Genomic DNA, 17,425 nt, shown 5'->3' on the forward strand with positions numbered 1-17,425 from the left:
CACGTTGCGTCGTGAATTGGACCGAGAGAGCGGCTTGTAAATACTCGCGCTCAAGCCCAGACGCGACCTCTCACCTCCACGGGTGTGTCCTCTGGGATTTCTCTCAGAATCAAGGCGGCGATATTCGTCTGGCTTTGTCGGACCTTCTCTCCTTTTTCGTCGACTTCTACGAGAGTCGAAGCTGAGAAATTAACGCAAATTGTATTGTCACCATTCGCCACTAGGCCGTAGGGCGATTTTTCGCGGGGGACAGTCTCTGTTGGTAATCTAGTTATGGTTTGCTCGAGTGTTTTCACAACCACTTCCCTGTATTTTATTTCCAAATTATATGACCATCGTTTTATCCTAGCCATATCTATAAAGCTGACCGGTTTCCAGTAAATTAGTGTCATCATTGTTGTTATGAATTGACAATGTATCTGTAACAGGCTTCGTCTCTCTCATGGGCATGAATGCAAAACGATGGTTGGTCATGGCGCACTGGCGCAGTAACCAAATTTGGCCCCATAAATACTATTATTTTTTTAATGATGAAAATTTCTAGTTTAACCAAATTTTTTAAACCAACCCAAGAAAATGGATACTGGAATCTCCACATCAACAGTGCTTTATAAAGCACGCACATTTGATTTGTAATTTCCAATTGATAAATTCACCCACGAAAGCAGTGGTTTTCAACCAACGATACGCACAGCACAGGAGGCTTCCCAGTGGAACGCATCTACATTTAACAAATGACAGTTGTTAATTAAAGTAAACCCTCAAGTGTATTTATTGACTGATATTCGATGACGTCGTACAGCATGACGCTCTGCTTCACAGCCTTATCTGTGAGCACCATTAAAACCAGTTTTAGGGTACAACACTTGGATTGAGTAAAACAATTCACCCTGAATTTGCATTGTGTCGACTTTGCGGCTGTTCTCAATTAAATCTAATCAACATTTCAGAGCGTGTAACAAAATTTACTGTCAGAGCGATACACGGGATTTTCGTAATGGCACCAGCCATGTTGACCAGTGAATGTGAGGTAACCTACGCTATTACCAATTGAATGAAATTTACAGATTCAGTTCACTCAAACTCAATTCATTTGAGACTTGGTGATATACTGCCATCATTAAAGTTACTACGTGGTGAGAAGCACTAATGTAGCGTCACTGGATGGGCAAGTGGGCCAGTCACAGCCAAAAGGGGCACAGCCTTCGGATTACAACTACAACTAACCGGGCAATGTAACGGGTCAATGCTGCAAGTTCCTACTATACAGATTACCATTTCCTAGTCCCGGAGACGATGTACTCACATTTCAACACCTCCGTGATAAGATCGATGTCCGTAGTGAGTTTTTGGACGAGATTAAACGTGGCTATTGTCCGAATTGGCACGTACTGTTGTTCGTCCATCTGATATTTCAAGTAATCGTCTTTCGCCAGGTTCTGACTGATAAACGCGAGAAGAGCGGCATGAGCAAACAGTAGAAAAGTAAACACAAAGCAGGCAGACTCGGCCACAAATATGGCAGCTCAATAACTCGCACGTGTGAGGCATCAAGTCATTAGAAATGAGTTTGCGCGAATGCCTTGTTGAATAGCCACAAAATATGCGCTTGGGATATAAATCTAAAACAGTTATTGGGGAAGTTAAATTTTGAAAAGGCATTATTCAGGAATATTCGAACGGGAACTTGCCTCAAAACTAGTAGTTCAAGCAGCCTTTGTACCAATCAACTGCAAACACAGTCTCAGTACTAATACCGGTAACAATTACAGTATCGCTAAAGGTGGCCACACATTTACAGGAAGTTGAACGCCAATCCCTATTCCTGTTTCAGGATGAGAGAATTCGAGTTGGTCACCACAACAGGAAGAAACTTCGCACGATGTTGCCTCAAATTCTCAAGAACTCCTTGACAACCTAACTGCGTGTTTATAAGGCAAGTTGGTCAGACTGCACTAGACTAAAAACCGGTGCTGCACAACTAATACTAATTGGCAAGGTTTAAAATCACTGATCATCCACGGCTGATCGGCATAAATCACATTCATTAACATTTTAACGGGTCTAATCATGTATGCGGGAGTAGCAGACTTGTACTGATCTGGTACCATCATTTCAAGTGAGGTCGTACAGCAGTATTACATGATGTTGCAGAATAAGAAACAAGTTGCCGGCCACGGGCAATTCTCAGCCAGAAGTTGATCATATTAAGGATTCCTATCCTAATGTTGCTGTCAATGCTTAATGGAAAACACTACACCAGGAATGAGCTTCTAGAAGCCCAGTGTCCATGGGCCATGTTTGAATCAAATGCTTGTGGGTGAGTAGCAGCGTCGCACAAAAAGTAAATTGATTCAAATACACGTACTTTGAGAAATAATATTCAAGTTGGTGTCTTAGCCGTTCTTTAAGTTTGTCCATGTCTTCCTCGGGCTTCACTTCCAACCCCACATCTTCATCCATCCTGACACCAGACATATCGGCCATGCCAATTTCGTTGCTCGAGGACACTACATGTTCATCCACTGCAACACAAAAGACATCTAATGAAACACCATTTGAATTACGTGGTTATTATTAATTAGAGGAGAGGATGATAACTAATGTCAGTAATGTGGGTCACAGACAGAACTGAGGACTATGATCATACGAGATAATCCTAGAACTAGGTTGATCAATACTCAACAGCAGGATTACAAAACAGATGCATCAGAATGCCATTTGCCACACTTGGTTATTGGTCAATCAATAGAAGTACAATATCTATACCATGATGCATTCCAAGTACAATAGAAATGTGTTCCCCATGGTGATATTTTTCGTGACTTCAATATCAAAAAATGTTGCAGCAGGCCATCACTACCACAGTGAACAGGTGAAACACTAACAACACAGGGATTATTCATGTAGAAGGGTGATATTGGCCTAACAAATCAATATTATCATCCTAGATATTTCTCGTTTCTCAGGCCTATCATTAATTGAACTGATCAGAATAACTCCTTCTCATGACAGTCACGCTTTATCTATACGAAGAAAAAATGGAAGTTTTAAATTAAGTTTTATCACAATATTTCAACATGAACTACAATGACGCAGAGCATATTGGCAGCGCAGTACCACCAGAAAATCAGAAGTATTTAATGAAAAATTGACTCAATACAGTACGGTGCCTCAGGAATATTCAAACTCCCCAATCACTTTAAATCACAGTGCAAAGCTACTATCAAATGCAATGGTTCCTTACATGGCAGTGGCCCACCTTTCCGTTTCTAAAATATCCTGTGGCCCACCTCTCAAAGTTCTACCCAAAACATAGAAAGAACTAGGACATAATAGTGAGAATTGGACAACATATATGATATGATAACCCTTGGATTATTACATTGCTTTTCCCTTGGTTTCAGGTTAAGTAAATCTGCGCACATTCTTGTCACAAATAGCAAAGAACCCGAGAGCAGTCCTGTTTCATAACATCTGTCGATGCTGTTCGGGAGTTTGGGTTTGGTTGGGGAATACTAGTGCATGAAGTATGACAGCATGTGGATAGCCTCCTCTTCGCCTCGTCCTTACCCCACTAGGTTGATATTAGAATCAAGCTTGTACGTATCACGGCATTCATTGTATATCAGCCCCTTTTACGAGCGGATGAAAGTCTCAAAATGAAACCAAATTTGAAAAATGGATATATTTTTGGTGGAATAACCAGAAGAACTCGACTTAGGAGCTTTATAATTTTTCAAACTGGCTCTGTGGCCCATATTAAAACCCTCGTGTGGCACATCAGTGGGCCACGACCCACCAGTTAAAATCCACAGTTCCACTGAACGAGATATTACGCCAAATCCAGCAAGCAGGGAAGGTCAGGTAAGGTGTTTATACTCATGAAATCGCCAACTTTTAGGCCTTCTTCATATTGAATAGGGCATTCTGTATTGCGTTGAAACATTTGCCAGAAAAATAATTCAGGGCTTGTTGTTAAATAGTGTGCCTTGCCTTGTTTTGCGAGAAAACTAGGTTGGAGAGTGGACTCCCATGCTCTGCATGTTCTTTTTCATGCACTATTCATCATGAACACAATTTGTCATTGAGGACACGGCACTGTATCAAAATCCAGTTTGACCCCATGACAACATATGCAATCTAATTGTCAATATCGAACAGCTTAAAACACTGCAGTTACAAATGCCAAGCTGAAATGACAGTCCCCATGAAAATCTACTGAATTTTATTACCAACAAAAGTCAACACCCTGACCATTACTATTCAATAATGTCTGCATTGCAATCAGATCAACTTCTTGGTGACACAATCTTCATCTAACCATGCCTAATTCGACAATAACCCTAGCAAACAGCAAACTAATTTTTAATCGATTAGTAGCTCTGATAATGCATCAGTTGGAGCAGTGTGAGCTAACACAGAAGGAAACGCTACCGAATAAGCGAAATACATTTACGCTGACTAGAAAGTTATGACTCAAATTACATCAGCAAAATCGAAATTATTACAGAAAATCAAATACCATCGAACGCCACTAGAAATTTCGGGTTTGATATCAGATCGAGCAAGCGTTCGAAAACGCAGCAATTATGGTATAGAATTTCAATGGAAAAGCCTAGCTAGCTGCACATGTCGGAATGTAATAAGACACCTCAAATGGGATCAAAGGAGACTGGTCCCAGAAATCGGGAAAGGGCTACCGTCTTGCAAGTAAACCAGCAACAATACATCATTATTCCTACTGATGCACTGATGAGTGGCAAGCGTAGAATACCCGAGGAATCAATATTCCAACTTACAAATGTTTTTGCACAAAGTCTCCCGTAAACAATTCATACCATGGTATATCTGCTATGAACTTCCTTCACATGAACAACGTAGCAACCCCCTAGAGAACGCCACCACCCAGCACAATGACACGACGATCTCAGGTAGTCTAATTATATCCAAGCAGACGCAGCCTACCTAAATATGGTAGTTATCATCAAGAATTTACGCATAATTTCATAATTACCATAACAGTTCAATTACCGTACACCACTACGACTTTAATAACTGAAACCTACTAACGGAACATTGGTGTAGTGTCAAAATCCCCACCTTCAACTGATCACATCCCACAGCTGTTAAGAGTCGTCAAGTGAAGTGACAATGTTCTATGGTGTCTATCAATCTATCTCGAGTCTCAATAAGAGGACAAATCATTCAACTGACCAACAATACGAAATGAAACAACTTCGAAGAACTTGAAACAGGTCGAAAAGTCATCATTAAGACGAGGTGCATTTGTGAATATTATCTATTTCATGTGGCAATAAAGTGGAAAAATTCAATTGTTTAACGCAGGCACATTATGCAATGTGGCAATATGGTGTCGAATCAGTACAACTAGCAAACCTATGCCAACTTAGTTCAAGCCACTCAATGATTTGTGAGCAAACAATAAGCGTAAAGTGATGCAGTACGAGGTTCCTGCTCTGGTTAATAAATACCTCCCAGAGAAACCATGTGACGTTCCCAAGCTGAGATTCCATGACACCACTACTTTACTCAATCTAGCAGGAACAGCGCACTAGGGCAATTGGCATGTATGCCATCATACTGCTCCGAAATACCAGTGCACAAATTTTGAAACTTTAGTTAAAAGGAGAACACTCACCAGGCATAATTGGAATATGGGCTGCATTGGCTGTAGAAGTTATGTCTACTTCAACTCCATTCATAATCTGCAAAATATGACGCAAGAAATATTAATTAATTCATTAGCATGATGCGATAAAAATCATCAATAGCAAAGTGGCTATTGGCCAACATGTCAAGCAAAAGAATATTGAATCGCTGATTGGTTCGTTGATAATTCAGGTTTGAAAATTACATACCAGGAGCAAGTAATAATAAACACCGTGAACATCAAAATGAAGGAGATGTGGGGTAAACACGGATATTCAGACATCTTATTTCACGACAGAATCTATTCAATTCGAGTTCTGGAAAACTTCTCACCAAAACGTAAAGTGAGCTCCCGTTTAACCACATCACTTGTGATGCTGCGATTTCTGTTATGTAAATATCGACATGGCATACATGAATTTTGGACCGAATCAAACATACATCATACAATCCATGAAATCTGCCTGCACAATTGCTATGGTTTAATCGAACTCAAATAATCTTTACCGCCCGAAGACTCTAGATTTGAACGCAGACATATGGTACACATAGCATGTGATGCTACACATATTAGATGAATACTAGAATGATAGTGGGATCTTTTCTACACAAAAACCTTCTGGTCAACTTCTGAGGACATCAACTGAGTAATATCAAAGATGGTGACAGGGAAATGAAATTGGTCAAATCCCAAACTAATCAATACTATACCAAAGAAACTCCACATGTCAAGCGATATTAGCCAGAAGCAAACAACTGTCTTGTCTCCTGCCTGGGGACAAATACACACCTCGAGGCTATTACGGTCAGTAGAATGATATGTACCTACTGTGGACTACTGTATTAACTGCTGTTGAATGGATTCCTAATTATGCAAGCAGAGTGCTATCTTAGTCATTAAGACGGAAATAGTTGCAGTATCACGAAACATTACCCATTGATATGGAAATGTGGCCATTTCACGAGACACATCAAGGTTACTGGACTTTTCTAGTTAACCGCATGACAAACAGTCTTATAGCCTATACAGTGTGTTTTGAAGAAGCCAGTGGGCCTGACCATTGCGATGCGATCATAGAGTTACAGCAATGTGACCTAACACAGTTCTACTCCAGCAATGATTTTAGTGGATTACAGGCTACTATCCCCCTAGCAGAACCATCAAAACATGCGATTGCTGAGTAAATCTTATCTGTGGAAACTTGAATGGTGATTTGATATATTAAACAACAAAATTCAAAGTATCCAGGAAGATCTCCTATATTGCTCACAACATATATGGCCAACACCCTATCACGAATGATAATACGAAGGAATCATAGAAATGTCTACTTATATCGTTGTCACCAACGGGTTAGTGATTTATAACTATTCAATCAGCCAATCATAGCATTTTTATCAATCAGTTTGTGAAAGAAGGTGTTGATAGAATAGATCCCTAATGATCCTTAATATATAACAATATACATATACAATCTATAGCCTAAGCTTAGAAAATGAAGCATCCGGCTATGAAACAAAGGTATTGACACTTAGTTAACATTTTTGCCTTATTTGACTGTCAGGGTCACAAGCGCTCAAAATGTCTGAATCCAGTCCACACTACAGAGAGCCTATTCAATAGGCCTACTCCATAACTTATAAAAACTTACAACAATCCATGAAAAGAATTTGATTCAATCGGGCATTGTGACTCGATGTAATCATATGTGTCCAATAATGAATGGGTCTGTGCTACATGCTAGAATGCTACTTTATTGCATTGTTTTGACGACATGCAGTAGATGTCTATGCTTGAATGTCCTGATCGACTACTGTGCAAACTATTCAAACGGGGGCGACTTTGGATTGTAACATGACAGTCAAATGTTATTACAGGTACAGACATAGTTAGACAAAACTAAAGTGGAGTGGTACTCTCCCTCGTGACATCGATAGATTACATTTACTCTTAGACATATTGACATTATGACAGTAGGCTTATCGATTTTGAAACTAAAGTGAGAAACTAAACACAGACAATAATGAAGCCACTGAGCCGGTGATTTTACGCACAACATGATTGAAAGATCAATGTAAAGTAATATTTACATTTACATGCATAGATAAATGACAGAAACATGAACGAAGTTATCAAGTAGTGTTTAGTGTATGTGTAGTAGTGTTTGAGAACGGAACTGTGAACAGCAACAGCACCTGACAGCGGCAATGCTATATCATGAAGCATTATTCAAGTGAGTACCCCTTGCCCGCTTGCAATGATCAATCAAAAATTCGACACAGCAAGCCGAGACGCAGTAAACTAGCAGTCAGCATACATATACTAACGTTTCTTTCAGCAGTAAACGTAACATCGGTTTAAGCATATAATAGGTGCTGCAATTTAATGTTACAACACTTTTGACTATAATCGGTGCATGAAACAGGGTCAGTATCAGCAAATTGATAGCTTATCATGTGACTGATAGACTGAACATCACATAAGACAAAAAGGCAATGGTCAGGGATCTTAGATCACAGAATATAGTTAACATAGCAACAAATCTTGTAAAAAACGTGTTGACATTAACAGATATTTTTTTTACCAGATTTCATATATTTTACAGATACTTCCAACAGCTAGATCATATAGTATAATGCAAAGAAGCATCTTTGCATTCGAGCAAGGTTCCATTATTCACTAAACTGACTATAATAAATGTGAATATGTATTCACGGAACCCTGAGAGAATTAAAAGAGCTTCAAGTAAGTTCTAAATAACTTTTACGTTACAAGGAATGTTAAATTCGATCAGATATTATCTTAAATTATCGCAAAATGCCGTTGCCAGCATGTGATCTTCGACCGTTGTTCAACGTGTAATTTTGCGCAAGATACTTTTCGGATTTTTACCAACGAGTAACATATCACTCACCATAATACGTGGGTCTTCCCAAAAGAACTACTTTGCATATAATCCTGGCGAAATCAGCTCTTCCTTCGCGATCGCCAGTGCCTTCCACAAATCCGCCGTAAACGCCCGAAACTGTCCGCTCTGACCGCCAGTGTACCCAACGGGTAACCTCTTAGCAACGAGTGGTGGAGCTAGCTTAAAATTGTAAAATATTGTAAAAATTTAGTCCAAATTGGCAACATTAGCGGTATTATTTATATTATATTGTTTATAAACAAATTATGGATGTTATATCTCTTTCCAATCGAAAATTTCCTTCATCTGTCTTATGGCATTCAAATACCAATAAACGTCCATGCGCACATCGTAATTTCGAGCGACCCGCAATAATCAACGAACGGCCGCGACCACGCGGCTGCGCAGAACTTACGCCCAGCTGCGTGACGAGACAGCTCAGTGGACGAGACAGCTTTCAACGAAAGCTCACCAAAGCTACGCTTGCGCCGCTGCACCACCGCGCGGGAAATTATGTACACGTGTTTCGCCGCTAAATGAGATCATGTCATCATAAACTGTTTTATCCGATCCTAGACAACTGAGCGAGGATGGCTTTTCTCCATGAATGACCCGTTGTCTAGCGTTGTTCACTCGCACTTCCCTGAAACGTTTATTATTTATAAGCAGTAACATTCATTTTCAATGACATTATGTCCCACTGCAGATATTTAGAGATAGCTAACCAAAGTAAGCGGAACTAGCTTTCTCAAAGTGAAGTAGATTACTGAAAACAATTTATTTACTGACTTACCGATTGCATTACAATATTTTTGCTTCCATCGGTAACATTTTATCGTTGTCGATTATGAATTCGATTATTCCCGCGCGACAAATCATTCTAAACCTAGTGTCCATAGCGGTTTGCACTCGTGCGTACCAAGAACCGGGGATTGCTGAGACGGGGTGGGGTAAGGAAATCCAAACGTGAATCATTCATATCTGACCCTTCTTCACAAAATTCTCTCCCACAAATCAATCTAGTAAACAGGCTGAAATTACCGGTAGTGTATAATACTGTGTATTGTTAAAGATAGGTCAATACTTTCACCTTTTGCCGATGGCTTGCTAAGTGAAGCCAAATGCGCTCCCTTCGGGCTACGTCTTCGGCGCGGAGATATGTTCGTAATCGCACAGTTTTCCTGCGATGCGAGATGTATTTGTATTATTAATAGGCTAGTTTCCGGCTAATATGATTTCAGTACACTGTATTTAACTATGATGGCGGACTTCCGTTTCCAGCATTTCATATCATTATCTATAACTTGTATATGTTATGTTACATTCGATGGAGTATATAGAGTAGACAAGACAAAGACATAGATAGACAAACACGAGCTATAATCGTATTTCAGAAAGTTGTTAGCCAGGCATTGTATCGAAACATGTCACTGTTCAAGTTATGTTTCGGATTTTGTTTCTGTATTTCACTAGCACACATGTGCACTGGAAATAGTTGTGATTTCGTATCTGGGGTTGTTGAGTAATTAGCCAACCGTCGTTTTACTACTCGGAGTTATTCAAAATGAGTCAATCTCAAGAGGTCTCATCTCGACCTGGCTTAAGTTAGGTTTGTATTCACATCAATATTGACGTCTTCTGTATGTGAAGTAGGCTACTCTGATGCGTATTTCTCACAACATATTTATCAAGTTCGACAATACTACCGTTTCCTGATGTTCGAAATCAAGGGGTCGGAACGACCTGACCGCGGTTAGCTTCAGACCTCCGTCGCGCTTCCCGACGATTACTATAGAATAGCAATTCTAGCCATTCGACGATCACTTGGCTCTGGTCTCGAGTTTCTGTTCTTAATTATCGGTTCTTTGGAGATACGGAAATCATTACGATCGCATACCCCCATTAACTGCGCAGTTACTGATAATTAAGAGAAAAAATTATACGGTCTAACTGTACGAATATGGTTTCTCTCCTAAAGTTCTCCCGATTTTTCACTGTTTAGGCCTCTGTTTATGCAGATGTGGGTGTTAGATTATTAGCTTTGGCCAAGTCGACTCGACTATAATCCTAATCTATCATTACGTGGTTTCACTTGCAATCTAGCGGAGTTTGAAACTAATAGAAATCAGTAGTAACGCATATATTCATTTGGTAGGCTACTATTACACCGGTTGCTTATACTTGGCCAGTATGAGAATCCGTGCGTGTGACACAGGGCCTGCTACTCTATGTCAAACTATTATATAAGTCAGTGGATAAGTAATTGTGCTTGTTATTGCCTGATAAAGGCATCTACAGGCTCGAGTGAGGTTGTATTCAGAATATGTAATATATAACCTTACTTTTTACTAAAGGCAGAAAGTCTTTAGTCTGAAAGGGCAATTAAAGATGCAAAGTGTCTGAGAACTGTGACGAGTGGCTTTTGAATCGGAACGCATATATATACTCGACTGGCGACACTACTTTGTCAATAAGAGTAACGTTTACGACGCATGGTCTTGCTACGACACAACGATCGCGACAAAAGTTTAAACAATGTAACGTATCAGTTACAGGGATATTGACCTGTTCAGAAATAATACCATCGATTAGTTACTCGTACTGATGAATCGTTAAAATGCGGAGACATAAAGACGGAGAAACTCCGGACCTCCAACGGACCGTACGTACAAATCTTGAGGGAGAGGATGATATCAGTGGTTCTCAGAGTTCTGAATCTGTGTCGACTAAAATGCTGGAGGATGGTTTTCAAACCCCGAGCAAATGTCGTGAACACCGAGCCAACAGCTCGGTGATTCAGGTAAGGTACCAATTGAATAGGTCATGGCTGAAATCGCGTTCGGTTACCGGTTATGCACGAATACACTGTCGTGTCGGGTTATACATGTACTATTTTTGTAGTGTGACTTGACGCACAAGTTCAATTGAATCGCGCGATCAGGGTAAATTGCATGTACACTGGTCAGTATTGGAACATTTTCATTATCAAATATCATGTAAATTTACGGGTTGCAAGACTCCAGTGGGTGTGCGAAGTTCCGAATTCGATCGACCTTTCCGGTCACAAAGGGTGCAGACAATGTGGCAACACATTATATATGCTTTACTATATAGACCAGGGGTCACCAACACGCGGGCCGCATGCGGTCCGCAAGGTCATATTTTGCGGCCGCGAGCCGATATGAGATTTCGGAAGAATACTATAAGTAAAGCAATTTGAAATGCTGAATTTGATTTCAGTTTCAAAGTATTGTCGTTGTTTCAAAATAAGCTATTCGCTTGTGCCCAACATCATTATTCTTGACTATTGCTGAAACGGCTACGGTGATGGCAACATCATTCGATCGAGGAGAATCAGCTGTTATAAATAGACACATTGCATTGACCTGCAATTGTTCAGACAATGCCAAGACCGAGACGCTTAGAAAACGGCTAAGTGCTTCCCCACAAGATCAAGCTTTAGGGGGAGACAGTCTTTCAGATGGTAACGTGTATCGCACATCGCTAGCCCCAATATCGATTCTTTAGTCGCTGAAAATCGTAGTCAGGTATCGTGCGCAGCATTTGTACCGCTTTAATAAAATAATACTCATTTAGTGGTAGCTATGCCCATCGCTCATGTTAGAATCACACCGTTGTACCGGCGTAAAGTTTTTAAAACGTGGTTGCTCAACTGTGTGGCCTATTATGTCTCGACATTGCATTCTTGCGACCCGCGGCCTCTACAAAATTTTGAAAAGAGGACCGCGACCAGTTTTGAGTTGGCGACCCCTGATATAGACCAAACGTTTATCAACAATATGCGCCCAAATGGGCATCAAATTACGTTTTGTTGTATTCTTGGAGTTTCGACTACCATGACCGTTTACGCCAGATATTTGTTATTGTGATTACTGATCGCCCGACTTCTAGCACGACCCACTTTCGTTCTATGCTTTTTAAATGACACCGCTTTCGCGGATCACATGGCGAGGAGATTAAACTACGTAACTTAACGCCCGCTTTTTTGCTTCCGACGGATTAAGCATCATGTTCTAAGACAGTGGTTCTCAACCTTTTTCGCCTCGCGGACCGGTAAAATTTCAAAAAGTGTCTGGCGGACCAGTGAAATGTCCAAATTGAAATGAAGCAAAAATGTAAAGTATGCAACCGTTTTTTGCAATTATATTATGCTAGACAGGGACATTTGGAGGGTTTTGATCGTAATTAATTATAGTAATGATGGCATCCATGTGATTGTATGGTAGTGAGTCTGCCGGGTCGAGGTAAAATTGCCTTTTCCAGATAAACGTGCTACTGCCGAGGGTCGTTTACAGTCTTTCGCGCTGAAGGTCGTGGGTTTAAACGGCCACGCCCACTCCAATAATATTCTTCTCTTTGACAATATCAAGAGAAGAAACGTGTCGGAGTCGAACCAATCACCTTGTCGTGCTACCTTGCTCATTGCCCACTGCCACCAGACGCATGCTACTCTGGAAATTACGAATAGGCCTACAATGCGTGCCGCAAGAATCCACATTACAGCAGCTATACCGGCCATCCGCAAATCCGGGCCGAAAAAGCAATTCGTCAGCCCACTCCAAAAACGTTGGTCTTGGGACCCCCACAGGGCATTAAGCCAAACTTCCGGGGGCTTCGCCCCAAAACCCTACACTTGGGTGGATGTTTTCACCTTTACTTGTGATCACATCCATTCTACTCAGCGTAAGCAGAGAGTTTATGTAGTTTATCGCGACAATAGCGACAATTTTCGATCATTCACGACTGAAGCGGTCTTCTCGCGGTTGAATTTTTGGCCAAATTTCTGAGTCCCATATGTTAACCTGAACGTCATTATGTGTGGATACGTCGTGGTGCGGTAATGCATATAAATCATGCGTATCTCTTGGAGAAGGGCACCTAATAAGCAAGACATTTAGGGACACTAAATCGTGCAAAGCCCGAAAAGAAATTGAAGAATACTGGGAAAAGTTTCAAATAAAACGTTATGATTTATGTTCATTTGCGAAATAATTTTGAGCCCATTTCAAGCTCGGCCCCTCTCCAATTGGGCGGTTTGGGGTGCCCAAGTTACGGTCCTGCACAAAATAAATGATCGAAAACCATTGATCAAACTGCGCTGTTTCGCGATGAGTGAGCTCGTATCTGTTCTGTATTTGTCGCTCGCATGCCGTCAAATGAAACGTCTTGAGCTTCAAGTCAAGTCGAACATGTTTCCAGCCCTAATGTTACCTCACGAAGTTTTGAATCAGATTAAAATTATATGTTTTAATTACTTTATCAGAGGACAAGCCTTCAACATTGCATCTTAAAATTAAAGTACAAAATTGTAATATACCTCGCGGACCGGCAGGAATGTCGTCGCGGACCGGTACCGGTCCGCGGACCGGCGGTTGAGAACCACTGTTCTAAGACGCCGAGGTGTTGAAGAAAATTCTGCTATTTTACCATTGGCATGTACCAGACCATGACATGGAACGACCCATGACCCGATATCAGCGCGATCGAGTCAATAAAGGATTGGTTGTTTAGAGTATCGCGCCGGTCACAAAGCCAAGTTTAATGAGTAATAGTTTACAGCAGATCCAAGCTCGTTAACACTCAAAAGAAGCAAACGCTCACGGGAAGATGACATCTTATTGCTAGGGCAGGGCGAAATCGAGTACCTGATGGGGGATACGATTCCGGGTAGAGTATCAAGCTTTGAGTCGGGTATGCCAGTCTCTCTTATTATAACAGTGGTTCTCAGATTTTTTCGACTTGTGGCTCACTAGAAAAAAAACTCTCGCGGCACACTTGGGCCGAAAAAAGATGCTTTAAAAGATCGATGTTTCGTAATCACTGCATTATAACGTCATATCAGTAAGACAGACGTAAGCAATTCAAATACGTATATTATGCGACTTTGCACTGCAGTAAACTAAATTGTTGATTTTAATAAAAGCGTATTTTCAAACTCTACTACGACATATGTGGTTCGGATACAACCCCACAGGTCAAACTACTGCACAGAAATGTCGCTGCCTTTAACGTGCGTAGCATTTTCTATGTGTCTTGAAAGAAATCATGCAAACAAATGAGCTTTAATTCCCCCGCGATGGCATGCACGTCTCAAAGCGATAATTCTCATTGTGCCTATAGTGGCAAGAGCCGTGACGTTTCGGTACTTGAAAACATCGACTTTCACAAATCGACTCAAATCATGGAAATTGATACTAGAAGATTCGGATTTCAGTAGCCTACTGGAATTGGTTTGCGTTATTAATATTCCGTATTATGCTTCTGTGCGATAAATAGTCCACCATTAACCACTTGCAACCACATATCCTTATAGATTTCGTGATGTGCTATATTGTTCTGCGTCGATCGTAATCATTTCAGTATAACAAAATAAGCTTTAAATATTCAATTACAAATCGTAAACGCTTTGAGTCAATCAATCATCAAATACGCCGCCCCTCAAAAGATAAGACGGGGTAACTACAAAAACGGACACAATGTACATCAGTGGTACGAAATGTGGTTATGTAACAGGTCTGTTGTCCGTGTTCGATATCAATCGATATAAACCAAATCCAACAAGTAACCTATTCCATGGGCATCGCCCGCATTTTCCACGCGTATATACTCTCGTTTTCTCATGCCAATATTAGCCAATGAAGACATGTCACATGAGATGCGTGGTTATGGTTATTTGTACTCGGATTTTCTAGGGTGAGAATATAGAAGATATCATAGGCGACCGAGGGTGTGATATAGTGAACGCCTCTTAAGACGTGGTTTTCACTATATACTATCTGCAGAGCTGTTTCCTCGAAGTTCATTCATAATCTGTAGAGTGCGCACTGCGCATGCATTTAAAATCACGTATTCAAATTCATATCGTTCGTACATTGGTCTTCTCGCCATGAGTATGCAGGTGAAGTGTTTTTCAGACATGCGGATATTGCACTGGGTTGTATGGGAAGACAGTATAATCGTCAGTGTTCGATTATTAAGTACCATTCGATACTTCAGGTTGTTTTGGGTGCGATGAAGTTTGGTCGTAAAAGAGCCACAAAAGCGGAAGCCCCCGAAGACGGTTCCGAATCAAATCCCAATTTAGGAAAACCGTCAAAAAGTCCGTCGACGAAACGACAGCTGTGGGGTAAATCTCGCTCCGACGCTTGTAAGTGGGGTGATTTCTTTTTATTGCGATTGATTCGTGATTGATCTTCATATTAAATTGCTGAAACAGTCCATACAGCGATGGCAACCTCTCCCAAATCTCCAAGTGAAGCTGTTATGATGTGCAGTATCTCGGACGGCCCGAAATACCTTTTCAGGGTAAGCTATGCCTTGATGTATATTATAAACCATTATATACGATTAAACTTACCCACAATTGTAGCTCGTAATAGTTCTATACGAACTGCGTGTACATTTTCATGCTTTAAGTTACATGAATGCGACTCCGAAGACTATAATCTACGTAAATGTCTTCTATGATCTTTAAGTTTATCCCCATCGCATTTATGGCAGGGTATAGTCGTGATTACGCAGAAAACTGATCCGGTAGGCTACACGCCGTGGTATAGTCAGATCATGACAGATTGCGCGCTGCATCGTGTTACGTACCGTTGATGGCGTTGCACAATATACGTACGCGCATTATGCAGTGTAGGCCTACTCTGACAGGACAGTCGTTTGTTTCCAACGGTATTCAGCGATTTCGTATTGCTTGATTTGTCAACGATTTTTGGTATAGATTACACCTGTTAATGAGTTATCTCATTATACCTTAATTGCCGTCTATAATGTGATATACCGATGTGTACGAATCGAGTAGCGTCGAAAGCTAAATAATTAAATTCTGGATTTCACATGTCAAGACATCCCCGTTCAGACGTAGGTTATGCCCGTTCCATTTAGTTTAGTAATATGAATATTTTAGCATTGTGTTGATCCGATATGCATAACTTTGTGAGTGACCAATATATAGTATTGACCGAAATAAAATTATAGCAAACGTGCGTATGTTCCATCAACGCAAAATCTAAAGCTGTTTAGACCTAAGTATGGACCCATATATTATCATCGGATATTACTACCCGCAGCCAAAAGATTGCAGACTCCAGAATGTGGCCATTTTTGCGTAATTCGATACTCTCTATATGTTTAATGCCGTATAGTTTTCGAAATAGCGCATTAAAATTTCATACTTTTTCAACTTATAGCTCGGTAATATATACCTGGCACGTCGACATTTATATAATCAAGTAGTCGCACAAAAATTACCTTGGCGGTGCCGATTCATAAGGTTACACATGTCATTTTCACCATCAAGTGAGACGAAAGTAATGCGAAAGGAAATTCGCTCACGGGGGGTGCCTTTATTTTGTACATGCAAGCTAATGAAAAGCTAATGCAGCTAATTAAGCTAAGGAAAAGCTAATTAAGCTAATGAAAGGCTAATTAAGCTAATGAAAAGCTAAGTAAGCTAATGAAAAGCTAATGAAAAGCTAATTAAGCTAATGAAAAAGTAAGCTAATGAAGAGTAAGCTAATGAAAAGCTAATGAAGCTAATTAAGCTAATGAAAAGCTAAGTAAGCTAATGAAAAGCTAAGTAAGCTAATGAAAAAGTAAGCTAATGAAAAGTAAGCTAATGAAAAGCTAATGAAGCTAATTAAGCTAATGAAAAGCTAATTACGCTAATGAAAAAGTAAGCTAATGAAAAGTAAGCTAATGAAAAGCTAATTAAGCTAATGAAAAGCTAATGAAACCAGCGAATGTAAAAATGAAGCCAATGAAGCAAGGAAGTAAGTCCAGGTTAGTATTTCGCTCATATGATTCTGGATGTATCA

At 40.3% G+C, this 17,425-nt stretch overlaps 2 protein-coding genes across 3 annotated transcripts in view; one reads left to right on the forward strand and one right to left on the reverse strand.

The window, feature by feature from the left end:
• LOC145455897 (uncharacterized) overlaps positions 1–8,769 on the reverse strand; it is a 36,369-nt gene extending 27,600 nt beyond the window's left edge. For both annotated transcript variants that reach the window (XM_080333935.1, XM_080333928.1), the window contains exons 1-5: positions 8,589–8,769; positions 5,663–5,729; positions 2,369–2,525; positions 1,307–1,443; positions 75–181 (exon numbers count right to left, since the gene is read on the reverse strand). In XM_080333935.1, coding sequence (XP_080190061.1) covers positions 75–181; positions 1,307–1,443; positions 2,369–2,525; positions 5,663–5,729; positions 8,589–8,591 — 471 coding nt within the window. In that variant the 5' untranslated portion in view covers positions 8,592–8,769. The remainder of the gene's footprint in view (positions 1–74; positions 182–1,306; positions 1,444–2,368; positions 2,526–5,662; positions 5,730–8,588) is intronic.
• A 2,055-nt stretch (positions 8,770–10,824) lies between these two features.
• Positions 10,825–16,941, forward strand: LOC145456204 (uncharacterized). The gene is made up of 3 exons (XM_080334297.1): positions 10,825–11,382; positions 15,600–15,750; positions 15,820–16,941. The coding sequence occupies exons 1-3, from the start codon at positions 11,200–11,202 to the stop codon at positions 16,068–16,070; spliced, it is 585 nt and encodes a 194-aa protein (XP_080190423.1). The 5' UTR covers positions 10,825–11,199; the 3' UTR covers positions 16,071–16,941.
• Positions 16,942–17,425: the final 484 nt, after the last annotated feature.

This window comes from Botryllus schlosseri, chromosome 2, assembly GCF_051294905.1.
Source record: "Botryllus schlosseri isolate E-star chromosome 2, Bs_hap1, whole genome shotgun sequence".
NCBI lineage: Eukaryota > Metazoa > Chordata > Ascidiacea > Stolidobranchia > Styelidae > Botryllus > Botryllus schlosseri.

Bases quoted from the DNA above. Each gene is read 5' to 3' on its own strand.
- LOC145456204 (XM_080334297.1), top strand. From the start codon at position 11,200: ATGCGGAGACATAAAGACGGAGAAACTCCGGACCTCCAACGGACCGTA. The intron at 11,383-15,599 runs GTAAGGTACCAA...TCGATACTTCAG, and splicing joins CCAACAGCTCGGTGATTCAG to GTTGTTTTGGGTGCGATGAA. The intron at 15,751-15,819 runs GTAAGTGGGGTG...TTGCTGAAACAG, and splicing joins TAAATCTCGCTCCGACGCTT to TCCATACAGCGATGGCAACC.